At 37.2% G+C, this 26,267-nt stretch overlaps 1 protein-coding gene across 1 annotated transcript in view; it reads right to left on the reverse strand.

The window, feature by feature from the left end:
• USH2A (usherin) overlaps positions 1-26,267 on the reverse strand; it is a 795,289-nt gene that overhangs the window by 383,872 nt on the left and 385,150 nt on the right. The window contains exons 32-33 of the mRNA XM_061185303.1: positions 4,876-5,035; positions 3,363-3,534 (exon numbers count right to left, since the gene is read on the reverse strand). Coding sequence (XP_061041286.1) covers positions 3,363-3,534; positions 4,876-5,035 — 332 coding nt within the window. The remainder of the gene's footprint in view (positions 1-3,362; positions 3,535-4,875; positions 5,036-26,267) is intronic.

Here is a 26,267-nt window from a genome sequence, read left to right on the forward strand (position 1 = left end):
TCCACTGGCATTTCCTAGACTTTTTTTTCCTTAGGAGGGGAAAAATGTTGCAGCATGTTATGCTGAAACTCAAACCACACTGGGATGTAATTCTGATAGTCTCTTTGTCACTATTGTTTTTCTCATTTGTGGCCTAAGAATTCCCCCCGCCATCTCTCCCAGAGAAATACTGTATGTACTATGTGACATTTCACTATGTGTTTTTTAAAACAGAGTGTGAATTAAAATTTACTTCGTTTTGAGAATTTTATGGGATGGGGAATTCTGGAATAAATGAAGACATCCTCTGGTTTGGAAGGACTGTTCGTTGGGCTGTGTCATGGAAGACCCATAACCTAGCAACTTGATAAAAAGCCTCTTAAGGATCCAAGGAGTTTATGAGAGAACTTTTCTTGTAAATGAACCCAAATTTACAAAGGCATTGCTGAAACAACAGAATTACTTGCAAGATATTTTATTTTGTTCTTTTTTTCCCACGTTCTTTTTGTATGCATTTAGAGGTGCTAGGTGAGTGGGGTGAGCATCTTAGTTCCTTCAATAAGGAAATAAATGTTCTTAAAGTTGCTTCTGGTTATAGCTTTTATCAATTACAAATATATTGTTTTAAACTGAGAAGTCATACTACCACCCTGAAGCCATGAGTAACTGGTCCGAACAGGAGATTCAATTTTGGTACAGTAAAATGCATAACTAATAAAAGTGTATCAATTATTTTTGAAATCATGACTATTAAGAACATCTAAAACTAGCATTCTCTTTTCTAACAGATTGTTTTCAGATAAGTAGCGTCTGCTGATGTTAAGAACGCAACATATTTTTAAAGTATGAAGAAAAAGAACAAGGCCATGTTATCTAGAAATGATCTTTAGAAAATTTAAAGCTCATCATTCCCAAGAATCTTTCCAGGAAATATACTTAACATTCATTAAGAGGCAAATGTCTAGCAGTAATATGAATATTATCAAACCATACATATCTCGATACCTGTCTTATAAGCTTCCTTATTTAATTGCTGGCTTATTATCTTTACCAGGAGCTACCACACTTTGCAATACCATTTGTTGAGTGGAACAAAATATTATACTGTTTCTTCTAGGAGAAAGAGCTTATATTTTGAACCACACAGTCTCTAACTCTGACATTTTACAGCAAGTTATTTGATTCACATCAGAAGTCTCAGATTCTTTATGAAATAAATGTACTCAGTGTTCACTCATTCATTCATTCTTTCAAGAACTGTTTGCAAGCTTCCAGTTTCCAGACACCTTGTTTAACTCTGCCGATATACGCAGTCTCTACCCTTTAGGAGTTTCTAATCCAGTCAACAGGGGAAATGACACGAAATCACATGAAGTAACATACCTGCTCCAGTCTGGAGTAAATCATAGTAAATCATATGGAATCCCCATGTATTTTTCTCTAATGCCTGCCTAAACGCTTTGTTTTCTGTATGTTTTGTTTCCTAGCACTCAGTCAGCATGCTAAGAGGCAACTCCATTTGGCTGAGAACCTGATCTCCACCTATTAATCTCATGACCTTGAAAGCCAGTTATTATGTTGAAACTGTAAATATACACGAGTTCCTCAATTAACCAAGATGAACCTAAAATGTTCTGGTTCATTAAATTTATGGGTTAACAGAGTTAAAGTAAAAAATCTTTTAGTTGAATACTTCCTGAAGATGTATCAGTGTATTTTCTGCCCTGACAAATACAGTGAAATCAAAAATAATATGAGCAAATTTATTTCCCTAACAAGAGTTAGGGCAAAGACTTCCACGTCTTTCTGACATCTTGCACGAACATCATTCAGTGGCTGACAGGTCTCATTTGACTTCACAAAATATTATTTGGGGTCACCTTTTTAGCAGCATAGAATTTTAGGGCTCAAAGAGACATTAAAAATCATTTAATTCAAAGTCTTACTTTTAGGCTTGAAGAACCTAAGACTCAGTGCAATTAAGAGAATTTGTCTTAGGTCATTCAGTTAGTGGCAAAATCTGAATTAAAACTCAAGAGAGCAGACTCCCAATCTAGTGGCATTTATTTTTCAAGGTATTACAGATTTATAAAACATAGGAGATTCAGGTGGATTTTCATTGACTGCTCAGAATATCCTAAAAATTGCCTTGGAAGTAGAAATTTGTTCCCTATCCTTTGCTTCCTTCTAATCAAAACCAAGGGCAACACAATTTCTGTTTAATTTTAGTTGCTTCTAAACCATAGGGACTTTTCTTATTTTGATGTCACCACTGTTCTGAAAATAGTGTGGATTTCTGTATTAGCTTTTGAAAATCAAGTTAATACACTTCTTACATCTTGGGTAATAAAGCTAAGTAATCCACTCACTGATTCAGAAACCCACCTGCGTGCTGAACACCTAGGCACATGAAGCCAGTTCTGAACAGGATTTTTAACCGTGTCTGATTGCCCTTGTTTTATGGTGTCAGGTCAGACAGCAACAGTTGAGTGTAGTTTATTTCCTTGTGGTATAATATTTAGAGCATTCAAGAGCATGTTAAGTGAAATGAATGCATACACAGTGTCTACATAAATGTAAATTTATTCATAATCAAGAGCAGAATATTTTCTATGGCATTTATCAAAGCAAATATCCTTACATAGGTATTGCTATAAAATGAAGCGTGTGTTTAAAACAAATAGGGACAATCTCATGTTTATATTCAGTTATTTTCAGATGTGCTATTAAACTTAAAAAAGATTATATTTCATCAAAAAACAAAAGGAACTACTGAGTATAAATTCCACAGTAATATCAAGGTCTTTTAAAAGACCTTTGTGTAAAAGTGCTATTTTGCATTAAAAAATGCTATCGCCTGTCTAAACTGTGTTGATTCTAGGGTTTTATGAAGTGACTGTTCTTTTGAGACAGAAGTGTAATGTAAACCAGAATATAATAATAATCAAGAATATTTGGGGGTCATTTAAACCTTCATTTAAAAATATAAGACCTACATTTTCATACTGCACATTGCTTTTCAAATGAATACAAGCCCCATGGGGAAATAACCTTATTAATCCAAGCATTTTCTAGAAAGCCCTCAACAATTATGACATTCTACAAATAATAAAAAAGAAATAATAATAATCCCAAATTAGATTTGGAAAAATCTACTGATTCAGATGGTTATTCTATTGTTTTGCATAATATAAAATAAATATGTAGGTATTAGATCAGCAGAATTTTCACTTTGTATTTGAAGTGAGTTTTCAGTGTAAATAGCAATACAAGAGAATTTTGCATTTTTTTTTTAAGTGAGGCATGGAGAGAAGATGAGACAAAAGAAAGAAGCAAGGGGAGTGATGGGGACAGAGAAACTGATAAAAGTAAAGTGAACTTACTCCCAGCTTGATGAAATATTTATTACCAGGGAAAAGGTACTGTAGCACATGGTCCTGAAAAAGTTCTGTACTGTTATAGATGACATCCCAAATTGTAAAATCATGCGTGTGATTTGAAATATATAGTATATAGCGCTCCAGAATTCCGTTTACTTTTCTTGGTTGTTTCCACCTGGGAATGAAAAAATATAGCATTATTATCATCATACATTCAAGTCCAATCTGAAATGTGCAGGATTTTTAAAGGACACGTATGAACTTGGATTTATGCCACTGTAAAGAAACACACTGAGAGCTCAAAAGTGATTCACTTAAAAAAACCCAAGTAGTTATTAAATGTCTATTCTGAATGGTATAAAAATATGACATAGTACCTGCTCTCTAGTTATTTATATTTTTAATGAGCTAATAATACAAAAATATATGAGTGAGCACTTGATTTTGAGCTTAAGCCGTAGAACAAAAATTGGGAAAAGTACTGAGAACTTCTGAGAAATGAGAGGGAGAGATAATTGCATAATTTGCAAGCCATAATTGTCTTGAAAAATGCAGCAATCTAACATAGAGGTAATATGCAACTATAGAAGAAAAGCTGAGATTGGAAAGGCTGAAGTACTCAAATAAGACTTCTTGAATGAGGTGACACACTACCTGGATACATACAATTGTGTACTTGATAGATGGATTGGAATTGGTAGGCAGAAGGGAAAAATAGAGGGTATTCCAGATGAGGGTTACAAAGTGCCAGTGGGAACGAGCAGGACAAGTCATGGAACAGACAGAAATTGGTAAATTGAGAAATAATTATCATAGTGGGAAATCTTTTAAGGTAAATAAAGTGGGCTCAGCTTGGGATGCTCTGAAAGCCAGTGGAAGAGTATAGACCTGGAACAATGGGATATAAATCACAGTGTTTTTCAGCTTGAATGAATATCATAATTTCTTCAGTTCAAACTCTTTTACCATTGAGAAAACCGAGACCAAGAGCGATGAATGTAAACAAGTATTAACTAGTGGGAAGAGAGGTCTACTGAGTTTTAATTCAGTACTGCAATATACCTTGTACCTCACGTATTAGGAAATGGATCAGTAATATCAAAAATAATCTGAACGTGCCAATACGTGAAAGCTTCTTTCTGACTTCAAATGCTGGGGAACAAGACAGTCTTAGTTTATAATCAAAAAGAAGAAATATAATTGTGCTCTCTAATTCTAAATCATTGCAAATAATGCCTCACATATAAAAAGCCCAAGGTAAGTAAGTGGTCAGTTTTTCCCTTATTGAAGTTTGCACAGAATCTGCATACATGTGTAGCTCAGCCTGATTGCATAAAGACAAAATGGAAATTAAGTTGGCAAGTGATAATCAAAGGTTCCCAGAACCACTGAACTAATCACTTCTATGCATTTAATCACAATAAAATTAATTTTATGTCACAAACCCTTCCCTTGATTGAACTCACTGGGATTCTTGCATGAACCAGTGTGTGACAGTGACAACATTTCTACTTACTGTACGGATATAGTTCTAGAATCCAGGACGGTCAGAACTGGAGGATCCACATGGTCTGGTGGCAGCTGTGCCGTGTACAGTATGACCAGGGAACTGTTTGTACATCCCACATGTGTGCAAGCACTGAGTAGAAACTGGTGGGGCGTAAAAGCCGCTAAATCTAGGGGGTGGAGGAAACAAGAATTTATTTACCATCATAATTTTGATTCAGAAGATCTCACTTATTCTCTACTTTCCTACTTCTTAGAACTGTTAAAGTTTAAAATAAGAATCAATAGACATACAAATCAATAGCAATAAAATATAGGCTGTTTTATCCTTTAAATATACTATGGTCAGTTGTAAATAGAGAAGTGTCAGTCAAACATTTTCTTTTAACCAATTTGACTGTCTTCTTGATTGTCTGTGACCAGGTAAATCATTTTCTGAGTTTAGAGTTAGTTCAAGGGCTCTGTTAAAAAATAAATGAGACATTTAAATTCTTTTAAAGACATATTTGAAGACAACAGGTCTGGCTTTTGAAATGCAAATAGATAGCTTATAACAGTGACTTTGCTCTTGTAATTCCTTTTGTTGAATTTTTTTCTTCTCCTGTCCACCTGACCAACTACGTATTATTTGACCTTCAAGTTGTCCAGGCTCAGTGCAAATGACAATTTCTTTCTTAAGATTTCCCAAACGCACTGGGCCGTGACCCCTGGCACAAGGTGGAGCTATCATCCTCTCCTTCGTCTCCCAGCGTTTTGCACATGCTTTTGGCATAGCGCTTACAACACTGTGTCATAATGATTTGTTTCCATGACTATCTGATCCATCAGACTGGACACTGTAAAGGAAGCAATGGTGCTATATTCATTTTGCATCCTCAATATCTAGCACAATGCCTGGCGCACTGTAGGTTCGAATATATGTTTGAATAAATGCAGAAAGAATTAATGAATGAGATGATCTAGATATAGTTGAGCTAGGTATAGTTGATCAAGAGAGTGGGCTAGTACCCTAGCCAGAAATAATCTCTCCCTCCCCTGAACTTCCCTGGTACTTTATACCTATCTGCCTCTCTAATGGATACCATATTCCCTTGCGCGAAAAGAAACTAATCTGTAATTTACTAATTTAATTCTAAAATACCCCAAACACTTCTTTTATAAAGGTACACAATAATTAGTTTGTTGAATGAATCTAAGCAAAGTTCAGTCAACTTTACCAAGATTTAAACCTCAGTCACATTTTTATACTACTAGAAATAATCATTATTTTCTGGAATACTTTTGAAATAAGGTAGTTACAATGTAAGCAACACATCTTCTTTAAAGATCATTAACCTTGAACCATAACAATTTCATGTTTAAAAGATGAATGAAATGCAGCCTAATTCAGGGAAATAGATACTGCATTGCACTGACAGCAAAAGTAAACTGGGAAGAGAACACTTTGATTTTCATGCAAAGTATAATCAATTGGTTAAACATGTAGGCCATCAGAAGAAAGGCAAAAACATTTTTTACACTAAGTATAGTTACTCTAGAACAAAAGGTGATTATCAAGAAGAGACTTGCAATGCTTTTGATTAAGGCTTGTTTGTTTCACAACTTTATCCTACAAGTACTCGATGGTATCAAGTTGTGGGGGGGGCACCCTCAGGCAATGGGGTCAGAAGATAAGTTATAAGGACACTTTGAAGTTGGTGTTAAGACAGCATGGCCTTGCCAGGGACTTCTGAGAGACGGCAGGAACAGCTACACCATGTGTGCACAAATCAGACAGAACTGGGGTACTTTCATTTGGAGAAACATTCTATGAAACTTACAAAGTTAAAAATCATGAGAACGGTGGCCTCAGATGCTACAAAGAGAGTAAACTATTATTTACTGTGGGAAAACTTCAGGCACAAAACATGTCCTACTAGCAGGTCCAATCTTGGCCCAAACTATAATGTGTTAATATGCTAACATATTATATCTGCCGTTTCCCTGTTTTCGTCATCTTCTCCTTCGGATTCTCAGGAACTTGGTGACCGAAGCCTCTCGTCCCTCCCATTTGTCCGAATTCCTTGCATTCCTGAGAAAGGGAAGCTGGGGATTTGACTCAAAAGCCAGTTTCAGGAGCAAAACCAAGGAGGACACAGAGCCTAGAGGAAAGGGGGAATCCCAGATGGATAAGTCAGTGCAACTAGGGAAAAGCTGTAGTATTTGAACATGAGAATACAACAATCTTCTCTGAAAGGACATGCCCCAGCAAGAAATTATATTCCATGGGGCTGATTCCAAGTGACTTTGGAATATTTTACATGAGAATCTCTCCCAGCCGTACCAGAGTGTCTTGGTCAGCTGCAAACCTGACTGGATGCTACAATGCTCTTTTGCCAGTGAACTCTCTGTGGTGGGCAGTTTTCTTGCTTTCTTACATTCTAGCTTGTGGAGGCAGGGATTTGGCTACCTAATTTGCAGGTGGCGAAGAAGTCGTAGCGTTCAAAGTGGCCTGAGACTTACTTGTATGTGTTTGCAGGGACAGACTTGCGTATCTGGGAGTCCTTAGTTATCTTGAGCTGGTGGGGTCAGAAGGCATCATCATAGTATCACCATATCAAGTATCTCCTTATCATAGAATGCCCCATTCTCTTTTACACTACAGCCTCCATGCTTTGAAGGTGACCTTAATCAAGGAACTCCTAAACTCACGCAGAATATCTACTCCTAAACTCACCCAGAATGGGAGTATCTTCCTGTATTAGTTCCAGGATTACTGCCTGTGCCGGGATTCTACTCTGACAAAATAAGCTCCTCCACAGATTGGGAAGCATCCATGTATATGACAGTCAGGACTGGGGGAGACCAGGATGAGGAAGTGAGCATGCATAGAAGGGTCATGTTGCTAGAGAGAGCCGGTATGACTGGTGACCCAGGATTGAAGTAGAAAATACCAAATCTTGTCAAGTCCTCCATTCATAGTTAGGGTTTACCCCAGACTACTTATGGGTGAGCAAGTTGTTGCATTTTTGGAGACACAGAGTGAAGTAAGCCAGAAAGAGAAAAACAAATATCGTATATTAATGCATATATGTGGAATCTAGAAAAATGGTATAGATGAACCTACTTCCAGGGCAGGAATAGAGATGCAGACGTAGAGAACGGACATGTGGACGTGGGGGGGAAGGGAAGGGTGGGATGAATTGGAGATTAGGACTGACATATGTACACTACCATGTGTAAAATAGATAGCTAGTGGGAACCCCTATAAAGCACAGGAAGCTCAGCTCGGTGCTCTGTGACAACCTAGATGGGTGGGATAGGGGTGGGGTGGGAGGGAGGTCCAAGAGGGAGGGGATATATGTATACCTATAGCTGATTCACTTCATTGTACAGCAGAAACTAACATAACATTGTAAAGCAATTATACTCCAATAAAAAAAATGGCTTTAAATTGAATGTTGACTAGGGTTTAAGGTTGTTCCTGCTATAAAATACGAAAAGTGCCACAGAAAACAAAGAACAGAGGAGAAGAATCAGGAGTGCTCAGTAATTTTAAAGGCAAGAGTCAGCGGTGTTAACTAAATTTATTGTCATAATCATTTTGCAATACATGTAAGTCAAGCCATTATGCTGTATACCTTAAACTCATGAAGTACTGTATATCCCAGTGAGGCTGGAGCAGAGGCAGAAAGAAGTAAGAGATGGCATCAGACAATTAATAAGGGACCTGATCACATGAGCCTTATAGGTCTTTGTATGGATTTTGGGTTTTAATCTGAGATAACCTTCTTAGGAAGCCACGAGAAGATTTTGAACAGAGCAGTCAGATATGGATTTCGTGAATATCACTCTGGGTGCTGGGTATAGATTATAGCAAGCAAAGAGCATAAACATTCTTAGAGTATAAAAATGCAACTGCATTTTGCATATTGATTTTGTATCATGCAACTTTATTGAATTCGTTTACTAGCTCTAATAGTTTTTCGGTGGCGTCTTCATGATTTTCTACATATAATAGCATGTCGTCTGCAAACATAGACAATTTTACTTCTTGCTTTCTAAGATGCCTTTTATTTATTTTTCTTGCTTGATTTCTTTGGCTAAGACTTCCAGTACTACGTTGAATAAAAGTGGTGACAGTGTGCATCTTTGTCTTGTTCTGATCTTAGAGGAAATGCTTTCACTTTTCACCATGGAGTATGATGTTAGTCTTGAATTTGTCATATATAGCCTTTATTATGTTGAGGAATATATCTTCTATACCCAATTTGTTGACAGTTTTTGTCTTGTTGAATTTTGCCAAATTTTTTTTGCATCTATTGAGATGATCATATGATTTTTATTTTTTATTTTATTAATGTGGTGTATAACATTTATTGATTTGCATATATTTTGAACTATCTTTGAATCCCAGGGATCAATCCCACTTGATCATGGTGTATGATTCTTTTAATGTGCTGTTGAATTTGGTTTTCTACTCTTTTGTTGAAAAATTTTGCATCTATACATCAGGAGTATTGGCCTATAATTTTCTTTTCCTGTAGTGTCCTTATTTGGCTTTGGTATCAAGGTAATGCTGGTCTTGTAAAATGAGCTTGGGAGTGTTCCCGTCTCTTCAATTTTTGGAAGAGTTTGAGAAAGACTGGTGTTAATTCTTCTTTAAATGTAGAATTCACCAGGAAAATCATCGGGCCCTGAGCTTCTCTTTATTGCAAGGTTTTTGATTACTGTTTCAATCTTCTTACTAGTAATTGGTCTGTTCAAATCTTCTGTTTCTTCATGATTCAGTCTTGGTAAATTATATGTTTCTAAGTTATATGTTTCATCTATTTCTTCCAAGATGTCCAATTTGTTGGTGTATAATTGTTTATAGTAGTCTCTTATGATCCTTTGCATTTCTGTGGTATCATTTGTAATATCTCCTCTTTCATTTCTGATATTTCTTCTTATTTTTATTAGTTAGTCTAGCTAAAAGTGTGTCAATTTTGTTCCTCTTTTCATAAAACCAGCTCTAGGTTTTGTTGATCTTTTCTACTGTTTTTTAATCTCTATTTTATTTTATTTTATTTATTTATTTATGCTCTAATCTTTTATCTTTCCTTCCTTCTGCTAACTTTGGGCTTAGTTTGTCCTTGTTTTTCTAGTTGTTTAAGGTGTCAAGGGAGGTTGTTTATTTATGATAGTTCTTTTTTCTTAATATAGGCATTTATCACTATAAACTTCCTTTTTAGAACTGCTTTTGCTGCATCCCATAAATTTTGGTAGATGTATTTTCATTTTCATCAATTTGAGATTTTATTTGATTTCCCTTTTGATTTCTTCTTTGACTCATTGGTTGTTCAGGAGTGTATTGTTTAATTTCCACACACTTGTGAATTTTTCAGTTTTTCTCCTGTTATTGATTTCTAGATTCATACCATTGTGGAGAGAAAGGATATTTGGTATGATTTCAGTCTTCTTACATCTTCTAAGGCTTGTTTTGTGACTTAACATATGCTCTATCCAGGAGAATGTGCACTCGATAAGAATGTATATTCTGCTGCTGTTGGGTGGAATGTTCTGGATATGTCTATTTGGTTTATTTGGTTTAAAGTGAAATGCATGTCCAATATTTTTCTTTTGATTTTCTGTCTAGCTGATGTATCCATTGTTGAAAGTGGATTATTGCAGTCCTTTACTATTATTGTACTATTGTCTATTTCTCCCTTCAGATCTGTTAGTATTTCCTTAATATATTTATGTGCTCTTATGTTGGGTGCATATTTATTTATAATTGTTATATTCTGTTGATGGATTGACCCTTTGTCATTGTATAATGACCCTGTCTCTTGTTACTGTTTTTGACTTAAAGTCTATTTTGTCTGATATTGATATTATTTGTCTGGTATTGTCTGATATTGTCTGATAGCTATTCCTGCTGTCTTTAGATTTCCATTTGCATGGAATACCTTTTTCCATCCCTTCACTTTCACTCTATGTGTATCGATGTGTATCCTTAAAGCTGAAGTGAATCCCTTGTAGGCAGCATATAGTAGGATCTTGTTTTTTAACCCATTCAGCCACTCTATTCCATTTACAGTTAATTATTGATAGGTAAAGACTTACTAATACTATCTTATTAACTGTTTTCTGGCTGTTTTATAGTTCCCTTATTCCTTTCTTCCCCTTTTGCTGCCTTTTTTTGGGAGTTAATGATTTTCTACAGTGGCATTCTTTGATTCTCTTCTCCTTATCTATTGTGTATCTACTTGTGTATTTTTGCTTTGTAGTTACCATGAGGCTTACATAAGACATCTCATGACAGTCTCTTTTAAGTTAATAACAAGTTAACTTCAATCACATACAAAAACTCTACCTTTTTTTTACCCACCCATATTTTATGTTTTTGATGTCTCAATTTACCTCTTTTTATATTGTGTATCTATTAAGAAATTATTGTAGCTAGAGTTATTTTTTTAAACTTTTGATGTTTAAAGCTTTATATTAGGGTAAATGATTAATGCACCACCATATCACAGTATTAGGGTATTCTCAATTTGACTATGTACTCACCTATACCAGTATGTTTTATATTTTCATGTTACTAGTTAGCATTTTTTCATTTCAACTTGAAGAACTCCTTTCATCATTTCTTATAAGGCAGGTCTAGTGGTGATCAACTCCAGTTTTTGTTTGTTTGTGAAAGTTTTTGTGTCCTTCATTCCGGAAAGACAACTGTGCTGGCAAAAATATTCTTGGTCAGCATTTTATTTTCTTTCAACACTTTGATTATATCATCCAACTCTCTCTTTACCTATAAGGTTACTGCTTAGAAATCCATTGATAGACCTATGGAAGTTCCTTTATTGGTGAGAATTTTTTCCTCTTTCTGCTTTTAAAATTCTTTCTTTGTCTTTGATTTTAGATAGTTTTATTTATAATGTCTCGGAGAAGATCATTTTGGATTGAATACTTGGGGTGACTTATTACCTTCATAAACTTCTATGTTCCAATCTCTCCCCAGATTTGGGAAGTTCTCACCTATCATTTCTTTTAATAAGCTTTCTGCCCCTTTCTCCCTCTCTTCTCTTTCTAGGACTCCAGTGATGTGTAAATTGATTCTTTTAATGGTATCCCATAATTCATGTAAGCTTTCTTCACTCTCTTTCATTCCTTTTTTGCTCCTCTGACTAGATGATTTCAAATGACCTGTCTTCTAGTTCACGAATTCTTCTGCTTGGTTGAGTCTGCTCTTGAATCTCTCTATTGAATTTTTCAGTTGAGTCATTACATTCTTCAACTCTAGGAATTCTGTTCATTTGTTGTTGTTGTTTTAATGATTTCTATTTCTTTGCTGAGCTTTCTATTCTGTTTATCTAATTTCATTTAGTTTTCTATCTTTGTTTTCTTGTAGTTCATTCTATTTCTTCAAGAGGATTATCCTGAACTCTTTGTCAGACAGTTCATAGATCTCCATTTGTTTAGGCTTAGTCATTAGAGTTTTATTAGTTTTCTTTGGTGGTGTCATATTTCCTTGATTATTCATGATCCTTATGGATCATGGTGTCTGCTTATTGAAGGAAGTAGGCATCTCTTGATTACCTAGGACCAGCCTAATGCCTGGATCCACTGGGGCAGGACTGGCACTTGAGTGGTGATGATGATGGGACCTGTGGTGATGGCCCTGGGACCTGTATCTATGTGAGCTGACATGGATCCTAGTTCCAGGGGGCCAACCAGGTGCCATGAACTACTGGGTGGGCCCAGCATCTGGGTCTGTAGCAGCTGATCCAATATTTGGATATTCCAGGAGCCTGGTATTGTAAGAGCTGACCTGGAGCCTGAGGGCATGAGGGCTGGCTTGGAGCTAGGGCAAGCCTGGACCTGGAACTACATGAATCAGCCTGTGACCTGGGGCCTCAGGAGCTGGCTTGTAGTTGTTGGGAGCTGGTTTTGCACATGGTCAGGCCAAGGGGTATGTGTGTTGGAGCTGGACTTAAAACTGGGGCTGTAAAGGCTGGGCCTGGCAAACGGGATCTGCTTGGGACCACGGGAGCTGGCTAGCACATGGGTGGGCCAGTGGCCTGGTTTCCTGTTGGACTGATGAGAGCCTGGAGCTAGCGAAGACATCTGGAACTAGAGGAGTCACCTGGGGCCACTGGAGCCTGGTGCAGTGTTGAGCTGGGGCCTTGGGTTTGCAGGGGCCTGCTAGGAACCTGGTGTTGTAGAAATTGCCTAGTGCTACAAAACCTGCTTGGGGCCACTGGAGCCAGAAGGTGCAGGGTAAATCAGGGGCTTGGATTCATGGGACTACACATGGAGCTACCTGGGGCCTTAGGAGTCAGCCTGGTGCTGGGACAGACCAGATCTAGGATCTGTGGTGAAGTCAGGTGCTCACTTTACTCTCCTTCTCCCATGGGGAGAGTGTCTCTCTCCATGCTGTGCTGCTTGGGCTTGGGGGAGGAGGGATGGGGATAATGTGAATCTATCTTTCTTACCCTCCCCAATGCATCTTTCTTACTTCTGTGCTTCACCCATGTGCTATAACCCCTAACCTGGAATCCTTGGCTCTTACGAAGGTATTTTTGTGTGTGGATAGTTGTGATATTTCTTGCAGGGGGCAAGGCAAGAAATCCCCGTGCCACCATTTTGCTAACATCACTTCAAGAGGATCTCTGGATATGTTTTAAAGGCAAAGATATTAAGATTCCTCAGTGCATTGTAGGTAGAGGGCAAGAAAGAAGAGCCAAAGTCGACTCCAAGTCTTGTGGCTTGAGCAAAGGCAAGGACAAAGTAACCATTTATTGGGTTGAAAATCACATACAAAACAGGTTTTGAAGGGGAAGATTAAAAAGTCATGTTTTACAGAGCTGAAGGAATCAGGCTTACTGACTTCAGACTATACTACAAAGCCACAGTAATCAAAACAGTATGGTACTGGCACAAAAAGAGACACATAGATCAATGGAACAGGACAGAAAGCCCAGAAACAAACCTACACACCTATGGTCAATTAATCTATGACAAAGGAGGCAAGAATATACAATGGAGTAAAGACAGTCTCTTCAATAAGCAGTGCTGGAAAAACTGGACAGCTACATGTAAAAGAATGAAATTAGAACATTCTCTAACACCATGTACAAAAATAAACTCAAAATGGATTAACGATCTAAATGTAAGACCAAATACTATAAAACGCCTAGAGGAAAACATAGGCAGTACAGTCTTTGACAGAAATTGCAGCAATATCTTTTTGGATCTTTCTCCTAGAGTACTGAAAATAAAAACAAAAATAAACAAATGAGACCTAATTAAACTTAAAAGCTTTTGCACAGCAAAGGACACCATAAACAAAATGAAAAGACAACCTAGAGAATGGGAGAAAATATTTGTAAATGATGCAATTGACAAGGAAATAATTTCCAAAATATACAAACAGCTCATACAGCTCAGTATCAAACAAACAAACAACCCAATCAAAAAATGGGCAGAAGATCTAAACAGACATTTCTCCAAAGAAGACATACAGATGGCCAACAGGCACATGAAAAAAATGCTCAACATTGCTAATTATTAGAGAAATGCAAATCGAAACTACAATGAGGTGTCATCTCACACCAGTCAGAATGGCCATTGTCAAAAAGTCTACAAATAATAAATGCTGGAGAGGGTGTGGAGAAAAAGTACCCCTCCCACACTGTTGGTGGGAATGTAAATTGGTGCAACCACTATTGAGAACAGTATGGAGGTTCCTGAAAAAACTAAAAATAGAACTACCATATGATCCTGCAATCCCACTCCTGGGCATACATCAGGAGAAAACTCTAATTCGAAAAGATACATGCACCCCAATGTTCATTGCAGCATTATTTACAATAGCCAAGACATGGAAGCAACCTAAATCTCCACTGACAGACGAATGGGTAAAGAAGATGTGATATGTATATGTATATGTGTGTGTGTGTATATATATATATATATATACACACACACACATATATATATAGTGGAATATTACTCAGCCATAAAAAAGAATGAAATAATGCCATTTGCAGCAACATGGATAGACCTAGAGATTATCATACTAAGTGAAGTAAGACAGACAAAGAAACACAAATATCATATGATATTGCTTATATGAGGAATATAAAAAAATGATACAAATGAACTTATTTACAAAACAGAAATAAACTTGCAGACATAGAAAACCAGCTTATTGTTACCAAACGGGAAAGGTGGGGAGGGATAAATTAGGAGTTTGGGATTAACATATACACACTACTATATATAAAATAGACAACCGACAAGGACCTACTGTATAGCACAGGGAACTATACTCAATATTTTGTAATAACCTACAAGGGAAAAGAATCTGAATAAATAAATATATATATGTATATATATATATATATTTAACTGAATCACTGTGCTGTACACCTGAAACTTACACAACACTGTAAATCAACTATACTTCAGTTTTAAATAATTCATGTTTTAGACACGGCAAGTTTGAGAAGTTAATTAGACAACCAAGTGAAGAGGTCAATTAGGCAATTTGAATACAAGTTTGGAATTTCAAGAAGAAGTCATGGCTTGAGATGTAATTTGGGAAGTCATCATCATATAGACGGCATTTAGAATGGATGAGAACACAAATAGAGTGAGTACAGACAGAAAAAGAAAAGGTATGAGGACCCAAATCCTAAGATATCAACCTTAACTGTCAGGGGAAAAAAGCAGAAATCAACCAAGGAGACAGAGAAAAAGTAATCAGTAAGTTATGAAGATATGATGTCCTAGAATTCAAATGAAGCAAATGTTTTATAGGTGATAGGTCTAATAAGAGGAGGACTAAAAATTGACCACCGAGTTCAGCAATATGGCAGTCACTGGTATTTGTGTGATAGAAGTTTCAGTGAAGTTATGGGTGTCAAAGCCTGACTCCAGTGGCTTTGTGAGGGGATGAGAGAAGACGAATTAGAGACAGTGAATATAAGCAACTTTTTCAAGAAGTTTTGTTGTAGAGGAAAGCAGAGAAGTGAAACAATAGATGGAAGGTGAGTAGAGTCCAGAGGAGATTTTTTAAAATAATTAAATGAGATAAAAATTATGTTTGCTGATGGGAGTGACCCAACACAGAGTGCAGAATTGGTAATGGATGTAAGAGGAGAGGGTTGCTGGAACTTTTTCCTTGACCATGTGAAAGATTGGAACCAGGTATGAAAGTGGAGAATTTGTACTTAGAAGGAGCAGGGACAGATAACTTATGGTAACAGGAGGGAAGGCAGATTATGTGGGTACTAATGCTGGTAGGCAGGAAGATGATGGTGGGAGTGGGTGTGGATTTATCTTATAACTGCTTCCATTTTCTCAGTGAAGAAGGAAGCAAGATCATCAGTCCAGAGTGATCTTTTGATTCCCCAGAGTAACACCCTGCAGTGGCTACCTATTGCTCTTAGAATGAAATATACTTGTGGTCAATGAGATCCTACTTCATTTGACAAATGCCTACTTCTCATGCCTCCCATACACTGGACATTTCTGTCCCTTCATGTTCCTTCAACACTGCAATCTCGCACCTCCAGGCCTTTGCAGGTGCTGTTTCTTGTAACTAAAATCTGTTTGCTCCTTCTTTGTACTTGGCTGAATTTATCTCATCCTTCAGGCTCATCCTCCTTTGAGTGGTCTTTCTTGATAATCTAACAGCATGGCCACCACAATCCATCCCCAGGTACTCTCTGTCATATCACCTTGTTTAGTTACCTATTATTATTACCAAAACATGTCAGAAATTGCCTTGTCATTGATTTCTTGACTTTATATCCCTCCCAGGGGAAGGTAAACTCTTTGAGTACAGAAAGATATTTTCTATCATGTTCACCAAGATGTCTTCAGGATTGATGAGAGCTAATTAGCACAGTTTTACTTGTTGAATAAATGAATTGGGCAAGACTGGAGGGAGACCTCTATCTATGCCCCTTACCCAGATTGCCAAATTTTTTCAGAAATAGAGTAATAGCTAAAAGTCTCCAAGAATCTATTGAATACAATTTGTCAGACCAATGTAATTGTAAGATGGAGGCGATTCACTATTAAAAGACAAGAAAAAGGCAAAGTTGTACTTGTTTGAATGCCAAAACATAATTCTCAAACATGAATACTTCATTAAAAAACCCAGAAGATAGAGATACACCAAAATATTAAAGAAGATGTGGTAATATATGCAATGGAATATTACTCAGCCATTAAAAAGAATGAAATAATGCCATTTGCAGCAACATGGTTGGACCTAGAGATGATCATACTAAGTGAAGTAAGTCAGACAAAGACAAATATCCTATGATATTGCTTATATGCTGAATCTAAAAGAATGATACAAATGAAATTATTTACAAAACAGAAACAGACTCACTGACTTAGAGAATGAACTTATGGTTACCAGGGGGAAGGGTGGGGGAGTAGTTTGGAACTGACATGTACACACTGCTATATTTAAAATAGATAACCAACAAGGGCCTACTGTATAGCACAGGGATCTCTGCTCAATACTCTGTAATAAACTAAATGGAAAAAGAATTTGAAAAAGAATAGATACATGTATATGTATAACTGAATTACTTTGCTGTACACCTGAAACTAACACAACATTGTTAATCAACTATACTCCAATATAAAAGAAAAATTTTAAAAAACTACAATCTATTATGGAGAAAAATTTTAAAAAATATATTAACAGTGGTTTTCTCGAAGTGAGGGCATGCAAATCAGTTAAGTTTTTTGGTTACGTATATTTTTCAAATTCTGTGATATACATGTATATATTAGATGGAGAAAAGACAGCCATAGTTTACCAATATCAATTCATTATTTAAGAAGATGTATGCCCAAGACTTAGTTGACATATGCTCTATTACACTTCCTATGTCATCATACTTCTCCTTTCCTCAATGACTTCAGCATTGGCTCAGTTTTCTTTTCAATCATAATCCCTTGTTTGGCAGGTCCAACATCCTCAAGGATGACTCATCTCTGGATCTGGCTGCACTTTAACTTCCTCAAATGTAATGCCCTTCACTTCTGCTTCATTTATTCAACAGGCAGCATAGTTATACCCACTACTTGATCATCTTTGGAACTATTTCCAAGATTCTTAATCTAAAATATGCCCTCTCTGACCACAAATTGTTAAATTCCCACCTCTTCCAGCGGTCATATCCATACAATCACTACTTTGCCACCACATAATGTACAGCCTCTTAGTATCTTCTTATTTCCAGAGTATTCAAATATTTGCATTTTCCTTGCTATGATCTTTGATCACCCATTTGAAAGCCATTCTCTTGGGTCCCTAGAGTATTCCACCTCCCCATTCCTCTTCTGTATCTGCTTTCTCAATTCCTAGCTCTGGATAAATCTCATCATCTTATTTCTCTAACACTTCTCATGTCTCTGAGATGTGACTGAGAGGCACTGCTGAACATACTGAAAGAAGCTACTATAATTCTAGGTTTTCCAATTTGAAATGGACCCTTGTCACTCCTCAGCGGTAGCTGTCTTGTTACCCTGTTTCTCCCTTCATTGTATTGACCTTTTATTTTTCTCCTTTCATGGCTTGGCCAATTCTCTGGAGGAACCAGTGGGGTCTAAAATTGGAGCCCTCAGGGATAACTTCCTCCTCTGAGCCTCTGTCATGCTTGGTATCTGTACCACAGGAGCCGAGATCAATATGGTTGTCATCTTAACCTATGTCTTTTTTTCTTCTGCTCTTCCCTACCCCTGACCCTCATTTAAATTCTCATTTAAATTTTCCTCAATCAAATTATACCTTCAGAATTTATCTACAACATAGGAACTCTTTATAAAACAGAGTGTGTCTGCTTAGGAAGCAGAAAGAGAACCCTCCTGGACAGAGGGGAACAGAGAGGGTTCGAGGTTCAGATATAATGTTTGGGAGAAACAAGAAGTGCATAGACCCTCCTCTTCTCCACAGCAGGTTCCCCATGTTGATGGAATAAAGATAGAAGGAAGGAGAAATAAATGTGCAGGCTCTTGGGAAGAGGGCCTCTGATCCCTGTTTCCAAGGTAGAGTTCCAGGGTGGAGACAGACCCCAGCCAAAGTAGAGACCTTGGTGTATGTAGGCAGGCGGTGCCACAGAAAACACTGCAAAGACTTCAGCTTCCCAGGTGTGACTCAGAAGCAATGAAGATATATACTAGATCTGAGAGGGTCATCTCAGTAGTGATCCCTTTGCATAGAGGAGGAAGGCATCATGTATGGTCACACTCTAAATGCCAAGAAACTATGGAAGACCCTGGAAGGTTTCACACCATAACGGGAGGGGTGGGGACCCCCTGAGAGTGACTGTGGTTCATTTGCTACTAATTGTATGGGAGTAAATCAGATATTAAGTCGAGCTATAGAAATAAATACTTAGATATTCACAGAAATAGAGCTATATAGGTAGATGTCTTATCAACTGAGATTTATAAAGCCTCCATGCTCAACTGGCACTTCATTTATGCCGATGATGACGATACAGCCAAGATTTTCAAACCTATGCATAATTAACATTTTCTCCATTTTTTTTAAGATATATTAATTCTCACACACAAAATAATTTGTTAGGTCATATATCAGGTTTGGGAAATATGATTGCTATGTCTTTGCTACAATAGGAACTGAGGCTTTTCTTTTGATTCTGAAAATTTAAAACCTATCAACTCAATAGTACAAAGAGAGCCAGTCTGATTAAACAGCTTTTTTGACTTTGCAGTCATTTTTATGCTTGTCCTGTCCACCCCAAAGTAGATTATTCTCAATGTATTTCCATAAGAAGATGAAGTGTCACTAGTGTACTCTGAATGATGAGGGATGAAAAAAAAGAAGGGGCTAGAACTTAACATGATACATGGTAGAAGAAGCTGCCCAGGTGACCTGGTTGGGAAATCCTTGGTGAAACGGGAGGAGATGGTGAGGATGAGGGAAAAAAAAATTAGAGAAAGAAAAAAGGAGACAGCATCAGGTGGGGGAAAAGAGTAGCTGTGTGAAAAAGGAACAAATGGAATGGGGGATTTTTAAAAAAAGAATCAACTAAAAAAGTGAAAAAGTTCCAGGGGAAGCAGACTAAGGCTTTCTTTGGGAGTGAAGCCATAAACAAAACCACCAATTTAAAATTTAAAGCAAAGAGGAATATAATGATAATTCTCTCGTCCCTGCGTGACTACAACTGATTTGGTAATATGTCTGTACAGATGTGAGTAGGTCCTTCAAGGGCAACGTAATGGATCAATGGATTCAAACAATCACAGGTATGTACACAAATCTGAGTCAGTAAATGGAGGGTGGGGAACCCTAAAAACGTAAGGCCACTGTTTGTCAGAGCCCCTTAGCAACAACATCTTGTTTCCCATTTGCTTGATTGCATCATTTGCATAAGACCAAACACAGGGAGTTGTGGACAGGGAAAAACAGATCGCTCTACTATGCATTAGAAATGGATCCACAGGCATTATCCTGAGACGTTTTACAAGGAAATGCATCCTGGTGCATGGAAACCTCACCGATTACTGTCAAGCAAACTATAATTTACAATACTGGCCATGAATTACATGCTATTTTACCATTGATTTCATGCTGTTGTTCGGAGAATTTCATTGATCTCAATTTACAAAATGAACCAATAAATAGGCAATGATTTTAACTCCTTGTGTAAAGTGAGGAATTTCTATCTTCTCATTGGTTTCTCCCATCAGAAAATTAAAAAGCAGTTTTTGCTTCTTTATCATCTGATGCATGTTCTCTGGTTCTTTTACTGAGAACTTCCTAGTATTATTTCGCAGAGGAAAAATACAACTTTTCCCTGATTTTTCTCTCTTCTTTCTGTGCATCCTGCCCACAGATCATCACCTGGATGTTGAAAACTGTGGGAACCATCTAGGTAGTTACTGACCACAACTCCTTCTGTCATTTGGTATTCCAACTTGAAAACCAGCGCTAGGGCATCGTTCAGTGAGAACACATCTTAGGAGGCAAGACCTAATAGGTGCTGTGCTTTCCACAGATGCCTGCAAAGCAATGAGCTTTGCCAGAGCGCACGTGGTACGCCAGGGTGCATGCATCTCTGCCAGTGTATAGACCTTGCTCCGCTCCTAATTCTCAGCCTTTCGATTCCAGAAAAATCAGATTCTGACCTTATAATTAATAAAAGCAGAGGCTTTCTTTAGCCTGAATATCATTGCTCTTCTGTTCCTCACAGAAACCTTAACTTGAAACATGCTTCTCTTTGGCCGGGTGAGCAATTAACCATGACCACCATCCAGTGCTGTGCTTTCAGACTAATTCGCAGAGCTGGAATCATTTTGCCCTGGTAATGACTGAGACATAAGACCACACCCAAACTACGTGACTAAGCTCTACAAATTTTCTATTTGTGCTTACAATATTTCCCACTTCATCAGAGAAATCCACATCCATCCCTTTCATCAAAACCCTATTCAAAGATTATATTACTCATGGAGCATCTCCTGATTCTCAGCGGGTGCTTTGTTTACACTCTATTTATTTGCACTTTTAACAAATCTCTGTTGTGAGCATCTTTATCTCAGTCATAGGTATTCACGGTGGTGGTTGGGGGGGCGGATTACACTATTTGAGAACAAGGATGCATCTTATAGGCATTCCCTTACGACTCCTAATACTTTGGACATTCCTGATGGTTGAAGAGTGAAAACTTCATTGCAATAAGACAACTGGAAATAAACAGAGGAAAACCTGGGCTCTCCCACCACATGCCATCAGGATAGCAGCAGGTGGCATATGGTGGAGGAGCCCAGCCTGCTGGGAGTTGTAAGGCACTAGTTTGTCTATGATAATGAGGGATGATGTGTCCTCATTTTCCTCTTTCTCTCTACCTGGTTAAAACAAAAGGCTTCCATGCAAAACTCCTTAGGTTGACAGATCTGAGTCTCTCTACTACTCACTTTGTAACAAATTACAGTATATTTGGTCCAAGGTTGTTTTTCTTGGTTACTTTTAGAATAATATAACCCTAGAGCAGAATCACCTCCCTGCACACCCCACCCCTGCTCCACACTAACATCCCACCCACTCCTCTACTTTGCCTCTGGAGAGTGAGAGGCAGAATTAGGAAGTCAGTATCTGGCTTTCAATTTTCATAAATGCTTTTAACTCACAAACCAAAGAGAGAGAATTGAGATAAGATTCCAGGAATATTATTTGAAAAAGTTTAGACATATAACTTATCTAAATATTTCTTGCAAAACTGGGGAATTTTCCCCCAGATTTAGGTGGAAATTTGCTACTCTCATATTCTTTAGTAATGCGTGTGGATTAGTTTTTGGGAAGCAGAGATCATCTATTCGAGGTGAGGGCACTGAACAAGAGAAATATGAGTATTAGAACTAATGAGACTTATTTGTATATTCAGATTAATGAGATCTGTGAAATACTGAGATAAATCTATCTATATCCATCTATTTATCAAAAAGGAGATGATAGCATTTAAATTGGTTTTAAAGCAGTGGAGACAGAGGAAGAAGACATCCTGGATGGGAAGAGTTGGCAAAAGGCATTGTTGTAGAATAATTCAGCACAAGCTTGGTGAGAAATGTTTAGCTTAGGTCAACAAAGTTCAGTTTAGCTCAGGCACAGGACACACGAAAGAAGTAAAGGAAATAATGCTAGAAAGACAGGTTGGGGCCAGATTGGAAAGACCGTTGGATTCCAGGTTGGTAACTTTGCAGTGATGATGCAATGGACCCAAATATAATGGAACTGGGGGTTAGGAAATCTTTATCTAGTTCTTAGTTAAAGAACTAAGAACTGCCATTAGTCTGCATGAATTTGGGCAAAACACTTGCCCTCACTGGCTCTTGGTTTCTTCATCTGTAAAAAGAGAAGTTTGTGTTCAATGCTCTCAGAGGTTAAACTCTCTACTGAATGTCTATTTTTCTAAGAAAACTTGATGTTCAGAAAATTGTGATAAAAGTTTTTACTTCTTGGATATTTGCTGTAATAGTTACAGAGGCTTGGAGAGGATCACCTGTTTAATTCATCATAAAATCCTCTTGCAATTTCATTTGGAATGAAATACTAAGCAAATTGTCCTGCATATAAGAAGAGAATGTGTAACATGAGCACAATGGATTCCCAGAACGTAACTTGTAATGTTAGGGTGCAAATACCTTATTATAATTATGTTTCAACATCAACTTGTGAAAATACAATGCATCAAAAGCAACCACTGCATTTTTAGAAGCTGATGAAGTCTTCAATGAAGTCTAGTCTTCACAGCTAGAAGTAGTTTGGCCCATTATAAGACTTTTACTGAACTGTCTATCCTTGAATCACTTCCATACAACGACAGGTTTTTCTCTTTTAAAACAGTAATTTTCAAAGAATAGTCTTTTGACATTCCTTCAGAAAAACACTTATGCTGCAAGTGTTCACATTACGACAGGATCTAACTTTTTCCCTAAATTAATTGATATTTTACTGATGATTTCTTAAAAGTTGTATATCTGTGATGATTAGTTTTATGTGTCAACTTGGGTAGGCTATGTTGTCTACTTGCTTAGTCAAAGACTAGTCTAGATGTTGCTGTGAAGGTATTTTTTAAATGGGATTAATATTTATAATCAGTTGACTTTAAGTAAAGCAGATTACCCTCCATAATGTGGGTGGGTCTCATCCAATAATTTGAAGGCCTTAAGAGCAAAGACTGAGTGTTCCCAAATAAGAAGGAATTCTGCCTCTAAACTGCATCATAAAAATTCTGCCTGAGGTTCCGGCCTGCTGGATTTTAAACTCAAGACGGCAACATGAACCCCTTCCTTGGGTCTCCCACCTGCTGATCTGCCCTACAGATTTCAAACTTGCCCACAATCACCAATCAGCCAATTCCTTAAAATAAAAATTTATCCTCCTCTCTCCACCCCTCCTTCCCTCCCTCCCTCATTCATTTTCTCTCTTTTTCTCACCCTAATATTTAGATTTCTCTGGATATATCTGGCCAGGCGGGTAGCCAGCACTCCATGACAAATGACAAGCAGCATTCTCAGCACTAGAGGCGCGTTCGGCAGTCATGGAAAGAGGGAGCAAATGTGTGTGTACTATGGATTCAGCTATATCAGAGAATTCAGAACAGCTCATGTGACGGCCCAACAGAAGTCTGTCTGTATTGAAAACTGGGAAACATTCTGAAGAATTTACCATTAAAGAAGAGGCTGGGCATGCTTTGTTTCTCAGAAGAGAGAGATCATTTTAAGAAGAGCCTTGTGTTTGTTTTCTCAGATGTCTTCCAGGTGAGAGTAAAAGCAAAAAGACCTGCTTTGCTAAACTTCTTAAGATACTGGAATGCATTCAGTATTCCTTTAGGACTCAAGAAAGAGTAATGCAAGGAAGCAAGCCATTCTTTTACCACCACTTTGATACCAGGAGGATGGAGAACATCAGCAAAGTACAGTAGTAGAGGGGTAGAGGATCCAGCTGGGACAGCCCTACCTGGAAGAGCAATCCTAGTACCCACCTGGCCTGGGGGAATTTAAGGTGGCCCCTGATGGGAAACTACTCTCCCTGGCATAGCAGTGGGAGAGACTCAGGTGCCTGGTAGAAGAGCAGTGGAAGAGTAGCAGTGCTCCTGATGCCTGGATATGGGCATATGGGATATCTAGATCAGGGCCATGGAAATGTCTAATGGAGTTACTATGGCACTTGACCAACTGGTGTCAGGCTTGATCCTAAGTGCATGTGAGAAAATTCATATGGCTCCACAGAAGTGCATGCGGATTACTTTGCAGGAGGCAGAGATCATCTACCAGAGGTGAGGGCAATGAAAAAATGAAATATGAGTCTTAGAACTAATGAGAATTATTTGTATATTCAGGTTAATGAGATCTGTGAAAATCTGAGCTAAATCTATCTATCTACCTATGTATCCATCCATCCATCCATCCACCCATCCATCCAATCATCCATTAATCTATATCCACTTCAGAGTATAATCAATGGGTGCTCACTGTGTCAAACCTTGTGCTTTGGGAATCTGTATGTTTCTTAGACGGACAATGTCTTTAGAGCATGGATTCAGGAGAGGAAAGTGAAAAATGGTACAGTTTACAGGTGATAAAAGACAGGAGAAATGGATGCCTTTCCTTCTTTTATATAACCCCCAAACAACCTTCTCCCCTTTTCCTCTCAAAGACTGTTCAAAACAAACAAAAAACCAAACCAACCAACCAATCAAACAAACAAACAAACAAAAAAACAGCTTAAGACATGGTTATTGGCCTTGAGCAGAGAAAATAACAAAACCTTATTTGGGTAATAAGATAGATAGATAGATAGATAGATAGACAGACAGACACAACTTAACCATATTTTATAAAAGTTAGAAAATATGATATAATGATACAGATGCAAGGCAATATATCTGAATCCAGGATGGCTTGGCTATACCTAATATAGCAAAAGCATACATTAGTATTACATTTACATGTAAATCATTTAAAACAATACCTGACATAGAATAGTATTTATTTGATAATTAGAAATAATGTTAATAAACATGATTATGTCCTTATTTATATAATTTGCATTTTCCTAGTTTTTTTTCATTGAACTAGTTATTTACACTTTGGGGGTAATTGTATGTATTCACATATTAAAAAATTAAACTAGTACACTGCAAAAGAGTACAACATGAAAAGCGAAATCTCCCTCACACTTCCAATTCAGAGTACTTAAAATTTTAAACACTGGGATAAGAGACTTTGGAACAAACCAAAATGGTTATGGTGGATTTCACAGATAAAGCTGGTATTAACTGTACCTGAGTTTGGTTAATAATCATCTGATCAATTTCTTTTTTTTTTTTTTCTTTGATATAGTTGCTATTGTGTAAAGCTAAAACCCATTACAAAAGCAGGGAGGCAAAACTTGAAATACTATTGGATGCATTATGGTGCAAGGAAACAAAAAATAGAGAGAAAAGGAATCAGCAAAGACTTGGGTTTGAGTTTACAGTCTTGATTTGTGTAAATATGAGTGAATCACTGAAGTTTTGGCTTTACTTTATAGTATATTATTTGTAACATCTCTACCTACAATTATTGTGAAGATAAAATAAGACAAATAGCCACAAAAGCATTTTATAAAGGAGAATGCATTACACAGGTAAGACCAAACAATTTTAAACCATCAACAACAGCAGAGGCTAACAGATTCTTTTAATTTAAATGCACTTCCACTAACTTACTAATGCTCACAAATACTGCAAATAATGTACTTTAAAAATGTTTATCCTGTAGTTATCTAAAGGTCAGATAAAAATTTTCAGCTAAATCTAAAACATATAGTCAATTTTTGGGAAAGAAAGTATAGTTATATGACAATATACACCTTCAGAAATAGCTTTTGTGTCA

Source organism: Eubalaena glacialis, chromosome 3 (genome assembly GCF_028564815.1).
Source record: "Eubalaena glacialis isolate mEubGla1 chromosome 3, mEubGla1.1.hap2.+ XY, whole genome shotgun sequence".
Lineage (NCBI taxonomy): Eukaryota > Metazoa > Chordata > Mammalia > Artiodactyla > Balaenidae > Eubalaena > Eubalaena glacialis.